At 39.8% G+C, this 12,067-nt stretch overlaps 1 protein-coding gene across 3 annotated transcripts in view; it reads left to right on the top strand.

The window, feature by feature from the left end:
* The window catches only part of LOC108799456 (F-box/LRR-repeat protein 21-like), a 27,729-nt gene extending 16,139 nt beyond the window's left edge, over positions 1-11,590 (top strand). For all 3 annotated transcript variants that reach the window (XM_018571317.1, XM_018571316.1, XM_018571315.1), the window contains 4 exons: positions 1,398-1,773; positions 5,401-5,523; positions 8,772-8,943; positions 10,875-11,590. In XM_018571317.1, coding sequence (XP_018426819.1) covers positions 1,399-1,773; positions 5,401-5,523; positions 8,772-8,943; positions 10,875-11,518 — 1,314 coding nt within the window. In that variant the 5' untranslated portion in view covers position 1,398 and the 3' untranslated portion in view covers positions 11,519-11,590. The remainder of the gene's footprint in view (positions 1-1,397; positions 1,774-5,400; positions 5,524-8,771; positions 8,944-10,874) is intronic.
* Positions 11,591-12,067: the final 477 nt, after the last annotated feature.

Here is a 12,067-nt window from a genome sequence, read left to right as displayed (position 1 = left end):
TTTTTTATGCTGTCGTAAGCAGCATGACACTGCACATCTGCAAACTCACTTGTATGGTAGCCAAGATCTACACTAGTGTGCTTTGGGCCCTACAAGAGCCTACTGTCAAGAAATGCACATATGAAATGCACAATATGCATATATATTTGCAAGCTAAACCATTTTTTTGGCCACAACATGCAACCTTAGCATGCAGGGGGCCAGCATTTAGTCTTATAAAGCTTCTGAAAAAAGGAAAAAAAAAATCTTTATTTCTGCTTAGAGTCAACATAACCTCTTGCAATTCAGAGTGCTCATTGTTTTCTCACACAAAAGGTTCAGTTGCTCCACTGACTTCTCTTTCACCTTTGCCAGATATACGGTACCCTGCATGGGTAGACCAATACACAAAAAACATCTCATATTTCTCTAAGCTTGATGCCAGCTGTCAGACTGCATTTTTTTTTGACAGGTGGGGTGGAGAAAAATGAACATAGCAGGAGCCAAAAGACTGATATTCTTTTAAAACCTCCCTGGCGGTATGATTTTAAAAAATTTTTCATGTCATTTTTCGGTCTTTTTTTTTTCCCGAATGTTTTTCGTCTTTGTCGTTTTTTTCAATTTATTTTTTTAAATATCCCGCCGGTTCCGCCCCCCTGCGACTCGTACGCTCGCAAGCGACGGAACCCGGAAGCCGGCATCGGCCGCAGAACACAGCGCGGCTCGAGGGACAAGGTAAGTAAATGCTATGCAGCTTTCCAGAGTGTAGCTCGGGGTTACCGCTTATGGTATGGAAAAGTTACCCCGAGCTGCACTCGGGAATACCGCAAGGGAGGTTAAAAATCTTAAACTCCAACTGGGCTCCATGGCACTACATGGGTTGTTATTAGTGGTAGTTATGCCCATGGAAACAAGGCAATGTATCAGCAACTGGGATGTGGCAGTTTTTGTGAAGCTGTTGTTTTTCCCTGCAAAGGGAAACTTTAAAGAAGATATGTCATATAACCCAGAGTAATCAACTATAAATGATACGAAACTGGTTAAAAACTCCCACAAAAACATGATGAATAATATCTACAGTAAGATTTTCCCCTTCTAGATATGTGTGTGAAATTCCATTGCAACAACTGTTATAAACTGCATGTAAACCATCAGAAGTTTTTGGTGCATGCAGGAACAAGTTTGAAATAGTAAGAAAATTACTTGGAAACACTGTGACATATACACATCGCATACTTTGTGAAAATCCACTTTGCACCAATACTTTTACCTGTTTATAAAAGTCTGCCTGAAACTTCATGATATGATTTAACAAGGTAAATCTATCTGTATATTTGTAACATTATTTATAAGCTGTGTGTTTTGGGTCCGTGTGACAGGTCCATTCTAATACACTAAGATTTATTTTTTCTTTCCAGAATGAAACGAGGTAGGCTAACTGTTACAATTGATAGCCAAGTTGTGGAAGGACCACGGAGGATTAAAAAACAAAAAAAACATACTCAATCACCCAAGCTTCAAAAATTTCAAATGCAATCCTGCCAACTTGACTGGGGAAGTCTGCCACACCATGTAGTACTGCATATCTTTCAGTACCTTCCTCTTGTTGATAGAGCCCGTGCATCATCTGTTTGCCGCCGATGGAATGAGGTTTTTCATATTCCTGAGTTATGGAGAAAGTTTGAGTTTGAGCTTAATCAGCCAGCTACTTCGTACCTGAAGTCTACTCACCCTGATCTCATTCAGCAAATCATTAAAAAGCATGCTAATCATCTTCAGTACGTTAGCTTCAAGGTATAGCATACAGTTTTGTTCTTACTACAGCAGTACATTCTTATTTTGTCCAAACATTTCATGAAATTGGAGAACTTATTCAACTGCATCTTATATTACACAACATGTTGTGTAACATTTTACACCCAGTTTCATCTATTTGGAGTGACAGCTCCTGGAATTAGTAAAAATTCACAAAGTGTTATCGGAAACTAGAAGCTGAGCAAATATAGAGGCTGCCATTGCTGATCTCCTTCTGAAAATGTCAGAATGTAGGCTGTCATGTTAATCCAGTGGCTACAACACTCCCTGAGTCACAGAGCTGGAACAGGTATGTAGATAAAGAGCACTTTTTATGCGACTTTTCCAACCTCCACCTTTGTTCCAGTCCAGCGAGTCAAAGTAAGGAAGCCAGGTCAGCAATGGCAGCCTACATAACTTTAGGTACAGGTTTGTCACAAATTGTAAGAAACTGCTTACGCAATGTAATTCTAAGCAAAATAATTGTCCATTTACATTTTCCTGTGGCCTTCAGTTTGCTATTGTTTGAAGCACTCAAAAAATGGGTTTTTCAATAAAAACCTGTAGAATGACTATACTTTCTAGCCAATGCCCGGCCCTAAAATTTACTACAGGTTCATACAGGACCTGACCCCAGGTTTCAGTGTTAATGCCAAGTGATGTAATTCTACTGCCTTGCTTAGCTTCTGTGTACTTTATTAAAACCAAAACATTATAATATAGCTCCCACACATCTGTCTTTACCATCCTGGTTATTAACAAACAACATATATAATTTAAGTGTGCTGCTCACGTTCGAGCAGTGGTTAGGACTGCAGCTACTGCTGGAGTCTTGTAAATTCAGTTAAGCTTCAGTTGCTTAGCTTTGGTTTCCAAACTTAGATAGTTTGTTGAGACTGGTTAAGCTAAAGGATTAATAATATATTTTAGGGGATTAGGTTTTGGATACAGTTGGGAAGAGTTAAAACCCTTATGTTCCTTTTTAGCTATCTGTGTTCCACTATTTTTTATTTCCTGTCCTGAAGATGCTACAGGAAATAATAGGAAATCTCACCAAATTGAGGGGAATTCCCATCATAGACTGTTGTCACCAGAACATGTGTCCACATTGCATGATTAAAGTGAAACTAAACTCAGGAGTTAAACCTTAAAAATGCATTGAAGTGCCTTACCTATTAACAAAAATGTATCTTATTTGTAGACCACTCAGCTGCAGATTCTCAAATCATCTCTGAATTGGTGCTGACACTGTCCTTCCTTCTGGAGAGTAACTACTTTATACTCCCATGGTCCCGGTGTGTCCAAGCTTGCTCCCATGATAGAATACATTCCCAACCCAAATTAGTAAACTAAACGCGAGATTGTAGTACATCACGGGAGCAAGCTTGGAGCGGTGGCTACTTCACAGACAGCAATAAAAACTCGACAGTGGGTCAAACCTTTGCCAACACAATCCAAAGCTAAAAAAAAGCTTTGCTTTACATATACATAATGCATGCTGCTCCTTGACATTTAAATGTTTTAGCTTCCTGCAGAATCAGCTGGTCCCGGAACACTGGACCTGATTTCCTGTTTTGGGGTAGCTCTTTTCCCTTGCAGGAGCCACCCTTGTGAATGCTAGTAAGCTCCGTGCCATGCCCCTTCCCCCTGTCCCTAACTTCTCCAAGCTAGTAGATGGGCAGTTGCTGGAGACTGTTCTGTCCCTTGTGATCTTATATGGACAGGAAGTTCAGGAAAGCAGAGCTAAGAGAGTTGGCTCTAGCTCTCTGAACACATGATGACTGTGAGAGCATGGACAAAAATGTAAAGAAATTCTATGCTGGTCAATGCATATTTGTTTGATCTGGATTCATTATTGAAAATACAAGTTTAATACTACTTTAAGGTAAATTAAGGTTATGTTTGAAGACTGAGTTTAAGTTTGGGTTTCGATGAAGGCAGGGTTTAGTGTTAGGGTCAGCTCAAGAAGCTAAGGTTAGGGGTAAAGTATATAGGGCAGTGTGATTTTTACCTCCGATTTTGGCATTAAAAAAGCCCATGCTGACTACTGCTAGCACCAGGTTTTTCACTCCATATCCTAATAAAAATTAACTACAATGATTGCACAAGAGCACGAGGAACTCCGGTTGAAACTTTTATTAACCATTACAGCGAGGCTACCCCCATCCTGCAAGTGTTAACTGCTTGTTTTTGTCTGGGTGCTAAAACAAAGTTACTCACCTGAATTGTAGAGCCTGCTTGCTCTTAGACCGGTCTTTGGAGCCCGTTTCCTCCTATGCTGCAGCTTTAGAATGGTCCTCAGCATCCTCGTGTCTATACATTGTATAGAATGTGATGATTTTTGTGACCTTAGACTGCTGGAGTGGAGGGGGAGAAGCAGGGAGTCGGCTCAGGTGAGTAACTTTTTTGTTTAGCACCTAAACAAAACGAGCAGTTAACCCTTGCAGTGTGGGGATAGACCCCCTGCAAGGGTTAATCAAGTTTTTGCCAGGAGTTCTTCTTTAATAGCACGATCAGATCATGTGTCCTTCACTGCAGTAAATAGCAAGCCAGCTTAACTGAGAAGATCGTGTGAGAGTATAGGCGTACTGTGTACACTGTAATGTGATCCTAGCAAAAGGAATCTATTTTGTCTATCTAGTTTAAGGGGTTCAACAGTAAACTATAATGACTGCACTAATCTAGGGTTACCAGATTTTTAAAATGAAATTCGGGGAAACCTTACTGAGCACGACAATTGGTCACAGACTTCTGGAAGAGGAAGAAGACATAGCAGATGTAAAGACAAAGTGCCCTGGGCACTATAAGGAGTGAAATAATGCTGCGAATAATGCGTGCAGTCAAATTGCTGTAACAGTAGGAGCAGCTGAAGATGCATGGTTAAATAAACTCTGAACCTACTCTCCTATGGTTCAAGAATGTAACGCACCTGGTTAAGAGATCAGGAGTAACGCATGGTCTTCAGGAGTCAAGAGTGTGTAACGCAGAACACAGGATCAAAAGTGCATGGCGCAGAGAGCAGGAAATGAGAGTGCAGGGGTCATTAGTAGGTAGCACACGGAGTACAGAGGTCATCAGTAGGTAACACCTGGAGTACAGGAGTCATCAGTAGGTTAACACATAAAGTACAAGGGTCATCAGTAGGTAACATCAGAAATTGCCCCCTGTCCTAGTACAATTCCACCTCCCCCAGTAAAGTTTCCTTCCAAATCCTTCCTAGTACAGACTTCCCACAATAGAGACCTCCTCCCCCAATACAGACTTCCCCCCCACCTCCCGAGTGCAGACCCCAGACCCCCTGAAGTAAACTTACCAGACCTCAGGCACAGCTGCAGGGCACAGTGAGCGGGGATGTCCTCCCCTGTCACGTGACACTAGCATCAGAGGAGGAGCTTAGAGGAGCTCTCCTCAGCTCTGTAAACACAGATACTGCTGCTTTGTCTGAGGCATAGGTATATGTTTGAATAGCACTGCAGCGCCTCAAAAAGAAAAAAAGGGCAGTCATAGACCCAGGATGTCACGGCACCATACCAGACAGTCGGGGACATCCATGGGGATGCTAGTTTGCCAGAGATGGACCCCTCATAATGGCTCAAAAATTACAATGGCTATCTTTCTTTTTTTCAGGTCGACAGCTGTACAGAGTCAGCTGAAGCAGCATGTGACATCCTTTCGCAGCTTGTAAACTGCTCCATTAAAACACTTGGACTGATATCAACAGCAAAACCAAGTTTTATGAATATTTCTAAGGTATGGAAAAAAATGCTAAATGGTTAAATGTAAAGCACAATTGAACTTTAGTTTAAATCACCTAAAGGCATTCCAGGCTGTGGGCAGGACATTATTGATGTCACGGCAACTTTTACAAAATAATAATTGGGTTTGCAAGGCATTTGGTGCACACAAAGTGGACCTAATTCCCTTGTGGCTGTTGAGTTCAGCTTTAATCCTTTCCCTGCCACGTAAGGAATACGGCGGAACAAACATGTTCCCAGCCTGCCACGTCAGTATGCCTTACGTCGGTGGCATTTACCGTTCTGCTATAAGCTAATGGTAACTTATATTAGAACGGTTCCCCTGATGGTCCCCTTCAAATTAATAGCTGTCATCAGTGGCTGATAAGTCGCTGATGACAGCTATTAACAAAAATTCTGGGCGCCCCGCTCCAGGCAGGGATGTGTTTCTCCATGGAACCCTGCTGCTCTCCCCTGTCCGGCGGCAAAAGTCGCCGGGAGTCTGTTTAAACAGCCCCGATGCTGGTGACGTACACTGTACGTCGTCAGTCACGAAGGGGTTAATATCTGTAATAGTTACCGATCCTCTGTGCAAAGCAAAGACTGGAGTGATGAACTGTTCACTCCAATGTTTGTAAATAACTGGGGATACATAGTACTATGTGTCCCCAGTTATGAATGAACAGGAAAGTGCTCTACATCACTTCCTGTTCATTTATGACTTTCTCAAAAGGGAAATGTCAGGGGTCTATTTAGACCCCTGATATTTCCCCCCAACCAGTAAAAATAAAAAAATAAGAACAAATTTGTAAAAGAAATAAAAATGAAATAAAACGCAAACCCCCTTCCCCCACACACACATAACATAAACCATATTGTGGTGTACAACATGCACATAAGTGCATTACAGTGCTTGATTTTTTAAAATAACATTCATATAACCGTGGCAACGCATGGCAAAGCATTGCCATGCATTGTGATTACGCTGTGTTGCAAATAAATGTACGTCTGTATCATTTTACCACAACACCAACACAGCACAAAAACGATTTTTAACATAAGTCGCTTATTTACAGTTTTGCGTTCCTTAATTTTTTTAACATTTTGCAAAAAGGCGCAATTTAAAATTTACAAATATTTGTTATTTATTAACTCAATACAGTTTTTTATCTTTTAGATTGTCAGGATTTTTTTGTGCACTGATACTGATTTTAGTGCTTTATCAATTGAATTGTGTATTTTTAGTGTTTTAATATTGATTTGATAAACATTTGCGCAATTATTGTAGGGCATACAAATTTAGTAACCATCTTTTTATTCTACCGGGCCTGCGCTTTCAGTAAATGTATGGTTTGGGGGATGTTTTACAAATGCTAGCAACGCGGCAGTGGAAAATGAAAACAATAGGAAAAATTGCAAAAATGGTATGGCCAGCTTAGATAAAGCGTTCAAGAGGGCCTGGCAGCGAAAGAGTTAAGACCAGAGTCGGCATTCTCAGAAGGTGGTCAGCAATGGAGGCCCCTATATTTTTCCCAGTGAAGGTTTCCCTAATTGCTCTTTTAAATAATATGTATTACAAAATATGTCATACATTATAATATTTTACAACCCCAATTCCAAAAAAGATGGGACTGTGTAAAATCTACATAAAAACAGAATGCAATGATTTTCAAATCTCATAAACCCATATTTTATTCAGGAAACATCAAATGTTTAAACTGAGAAAATGTACCATTTTAAGAAAAAATAAGGTAATTTTGAAATTGATGGCAGCAAAACATCTCAAAAAAGTTGGGACAGCGCAACAAAAAGCTGGCAAAGTAAGTGGCACTAACAAGGAAGAGCTGGAAGAACATTTTGCAACTAATTAGGTTAATTTTCAACAAGTCAGGAACATGATTGGGTATAAAAAGAGCATCTTAGAGAGTCAGAGTGTCTCAGAAGTAAAGATGGGCAGAGGTTTACCAACCTGTGAAAAGCTGCATCTAAAATTGACAAACGATTTCAGAATAATGCTCCTTAACGTAAAATTGCAAAGACTTAATATACATAATCTACAGTACATAATACCATCAAAAGATTCTGGAGAAATTTCTGTGCGAAAGGGACAAAGCCGAAATGCAATATTGGATGCCCGTGATCTTCGAGCCCTCAAACATCACTGCAATAAAAACAGGCATGATTCTGCGATGGACATCACTGCATGGGCTCAGGAATACTTCAAAAAATTACTGTCTGTGAACACAGTTCGCTGTACCATCTAAAATAGTAAGTTAAAGCTCTATCATGCAAAGAAGAAGCCATATCTGAACATGAAACCCCCCCATCTTCTCTGGACACAAGCTCATTTAAAATGGTCTATTGCAAATTGGAAAACTGTTCTGTGGTCAGTCGAAATTTAACTTTCTTTTTGTCAACCATGGGTGCCGCGTCCTCTGGTCAAAAGAGGAGAGGGACCTTCTGGCTTGTTTTCAGCGCTCATTTCAAAAGCCTGCATCTCTGATTGTATGGGGATACATTAGTGCATAAAGAATGTGCAATTTGCACATCTGGAAAGGCAACATCAATGCTAAAAGATACATCCAGGTATTAGAGAAGAATATGCTCCCACCCAGATGATGTCTTTTTCAGGGAAAGCCTTGCAGATTTTAGCAGGAAATAAACCGCATACTGCATCTATGACAACAACATGGCTTCATAGTGGAAGAGTCCGGTTGCTTAACTGGCCTACAGCTGTCCAAACCTTTCACCAATTGATATTTGGCACATCTTGAAACAAAAACTACAACAAAGAAGACCCAGGACTGTTGAGCAGTTATAATCCAATATCAGGCAAGAATGGCACAACATTCCTCTCCTCTGCTCTCCTCAGTTCCCACGAGCGGGGGGAGGACGTCTTAAGACACCCTCCTATAAGGCTCCCGTCCAGCCGTTCAGGAACGGCCATGGGTAGGTGGTGGTTAAAGAAGAGTGGATGCTACACCGTGGTAAACATGGCCCTGTCCCAACTTTTTTGAGACGTGTTGCTGCCATCAATCTCAAAATTACCTCAATTTTTTTCTTAAAATGGTACATTTTCTCATTTTAAACATATGCTGTTTTCTATTGTAAATAAAATATGGGTTTTTGATATTCGCAAATGAAAGCATTCTATTTTAATGTAGATTTTACAGTGTATCAACTTTTTGTGTTATTTATTACATATTTCTTTATGATAGTATTCTTTTACAGTGAACCCAATAAATGAAATAATTTATTTTATAGTCACACTTCGTATCGGCACTGACTGTGGTCTTCGTCAACTCAAAGTCACTGTCTTCAATCAAGATCGATGACACACCAGTCGATGATCCATCACTGAAAGTTTTGGTGGCAAATAACAGTGATACGCTGAAGCTATTAAAAATGAGCAGCTGTCCCCATGTTTCACCTGCAGGTAAGAAACATTCAAAAAAAGAAAAACCAACCAACCAAGACAAAAAAAATGATGCTTCATAGTGAGTTAAGCAAATAATAGGATTTTTGTACTCACTATAAAATACGTAAAAAGGTGCCAAGACCTTTACCTGTACCTCAATGGACACCAAGAAAAGGATTTTAAAGTGAGTACAAAAGACCATGTGGCAGCCTTGGAAATCTGAGAAATGGTAGGCAAACGGCGATTATACATCTAGTGAAGTGCACCTTGACAGGAAAGCATGGTACTGGATCCTTAAGACCATAAGCTTGGATGATAGTTTGCTTAAGCAACCATGAAATTGTGGAATGAGAAATCTGAGGCAGCTTTAACCACTTGAAGACCAGGTGTTTACACCCCCTTCCTGGCCAGGCCATTTTTTTGTATTCAGCACTGCGGTACTTTGACTGACATTTATTCCGTTATGCAACGCTGTACTGAAATGAATTTTATACCATTTTTTGGGGACAGATAGTAAAAAATAAAAATAAATACCACCAAAAGAAAGCTCTATCTATTCCCAAAAAAATGGTATAAAATGTATTTCAGTACAGCGTTGCATGACGGAATAAATGTCATTCAAAGTACCGCATCGCTGAATACTGAAAAATGGCCTGGACAGGAAGGGGGTCTAAACACCTGGTCTTGAAGTGGTTAAAACAAATTGGCATGTGAATATATCTCCCATGGCAATGCCCTTCCATGCTCTTTTTACCAGAAGCTTGCAAAATGGCCTTACAAATTACAAGACTCAGCTACCATAGACTTCAATAGAGTTGAAGTACTATGTTTAGGCTTTGCGGAATTTTTTTTAAGTGTTTCTAGAATTGCCTATGAATTGAACCCAGGCACTTTTGGCTCATTTTCAACTGTTAGTGTACCTTTACTCCATGTAAATATAGATAAATGCTTTAGTAATAAGCACTGGCATTAGCATTCTAGCTTTCCTCGCAGTCCGTGAACTTTCCCCAAGTTTCTCCATACCCCCTCCGACACAGCTGGGGACCCTGAATTTTATAGGGAGGGGGCTGGCATATAATAAAACCCCAATGATTGGCCCTTTTAAGCCACCTGACCACACTTCAAAGAGTTGGAAGTGAATTGTTGGTAATTGGTTGCAATGGACACAAACAGCCACAATAGTTTGCCATTTTCTCTAACCATGAAAGACACAAACTCATAGTCGACCCCAACCTCATTTATACTCTTGAAACATTCTGACCCCTCCTTAAAAACCTACCTTCCCATATTATGTATCTTAAATTACCGCTCTCATGATAAAATTGTAAGGTAACGAAAGTAATAATGGCATCATACCACTGGTTCTTAAAGTTCAAAGTAAAAGTCCTTTAACTCATATACAAAATGACATGGAAGAAAACAGCCAGCGTGTTTCCATTAAGAAAAGTCCCTCTTCATCAGGGTCTAATGTACTGCATGTGCATTTAAAGCTGAACTCTGGGCTGGAAAGGGCACTTCAAGGTTTTCTTTCTAGCCTGGAGTTCAGCCTTAATTCATTCTTCTTGTTTATTTCCAGGAACACACATTTAATTTTGTCATGAAAGATGTACTTTTTGCTATTGCTCAAGAATATGACTCCACCTAAATTAACAGGTCTATTCACTAAAGGGTGATGAGTTTGGAGAAGGCAGGAGAAGTGAACAATTTAGGCCAAAATATCTGATTTGGAAATATTCTCCAATTCAGTTCACTTTCCAGTTCCGCTATGTTGCCCTCTAGATTGTTCACTTCTCCTGCCTTCTCCAAACTCTTCACCCTTTAGTGAATAGAGCGGTTTGATCTCGGATTGGAAAGGAGTAGAGGAGGTGATCATTAAATCTGGAAGAATATATCTATTAGAATTTTTAGGTTTTGCAATAATCTATTGTTTACTATTTTACTGCCAACAGGAATTTTGTGCGTAGCTGATCAGTGTCATGGCCTTCGAGAACTAGCCCTAAACTACCATCTTCTAAGTGATGACTTACTCTTGGCTCTTTCCACTGAGAAACATGTGCGCCTTGAGCATCTTCGTATTGATGTCGTCAGTGAAAACCCTGGCCAGACACAGTTTCACACAATAAAAAAGCAAAGCTGGGATGCACTCATCAAGCATTCTCCCAAAGTCAATATTGTTATGTACTTCTTTCTGTACGAAGAAGAATTTGATGCATTTTTTCGAGAAGAGACTCCTGTTACTCATCTTTACTTTGGTCGTGCCGTAAGTAAGGCTATGTTGGGCCGCATAGGTATGAACTGCCCTCGCTTGATTGAGCTGGTGGTTTGTGCTAATGGACTTCAGCCTTTGGACAATGAGCTCATTTGCATTGCTGACCGATGCAAAAATTTGACGGCCATTGGCCTTGGAGAATGTGAAGTTTCCTGCAGTGCATTTGTTGAGTTTGTAAAAATGTGTGGAAGAAGACTAACACAATTGTCCATAATGGAAGAAGTGCTCATTCCAGACCACAAATACAACTTGGAGCAAATCCATTGTGAAGTTTCCAAGCATCTTGGAAGAATGTGGTTTCCAGATATGATGCCTACTTGGTAAACAAACTGGACTTTGTTTTAGGATGCCTGTTGCTTTAGCTTACTATGCAATTATTATTTGATACATAGATAATGTGGCACAAACCATTAAATACAATTACATCAGGCTTACAAAGCAGAAGGCCAGTCAGCATTAACAAATACAGGAACTAAACCGATCCTATTAAAAAGAAGAGTTTTTATTTAGGAATATGCTAGCTATATCAATGTAAATCTACTTGTACAAACTGGAAAAAATCTTTGCTAATTGCTTAGTGTTAAGGCACTTTATGACATTCGGTTTTTTATAATATAGTCAGTGTATTTATAAATGTGTATTGTATGCAGATATAAATTATGAAATATTTTATGATTAAATTAACAATCTGGATCTACAATTAATGGATTTAGACCATAACGTTGAGTTAAGTGGGAGGGCACATTGTACATATTCTTACCCTACCCTACACAGGGTAGAATTTACAGGTAACATTGTATAAAGAATTCATTCCATTGTCATTAAGGTAAAATATGTTCTATCTAAGCTACAATTTGTAAGGCTCTAGTTTGC

Source organism: Nanorana parkeri, unplaced genomic scaffold (genome assembly GCF_000935625.1).
Source record: "Nanorana parkeri isolate BGI_ZX_2015 unplaced genomic scaffold, ASM93562v1 scaffold1729, whole genome shotgun sequence".
In the NCBI taxonomy this organism is placed as follows: domain Eukaryota; kingdom Metazoa; phylum Chordata; class Amphibia; order Anura; family Dicroglossidae; genus Nanorana; species Nanorana parkeri.
Note: the sequence above shows the minus strand (reverse complement) of the source record. Positions and strands in the feature narration are given on the sequence as shown.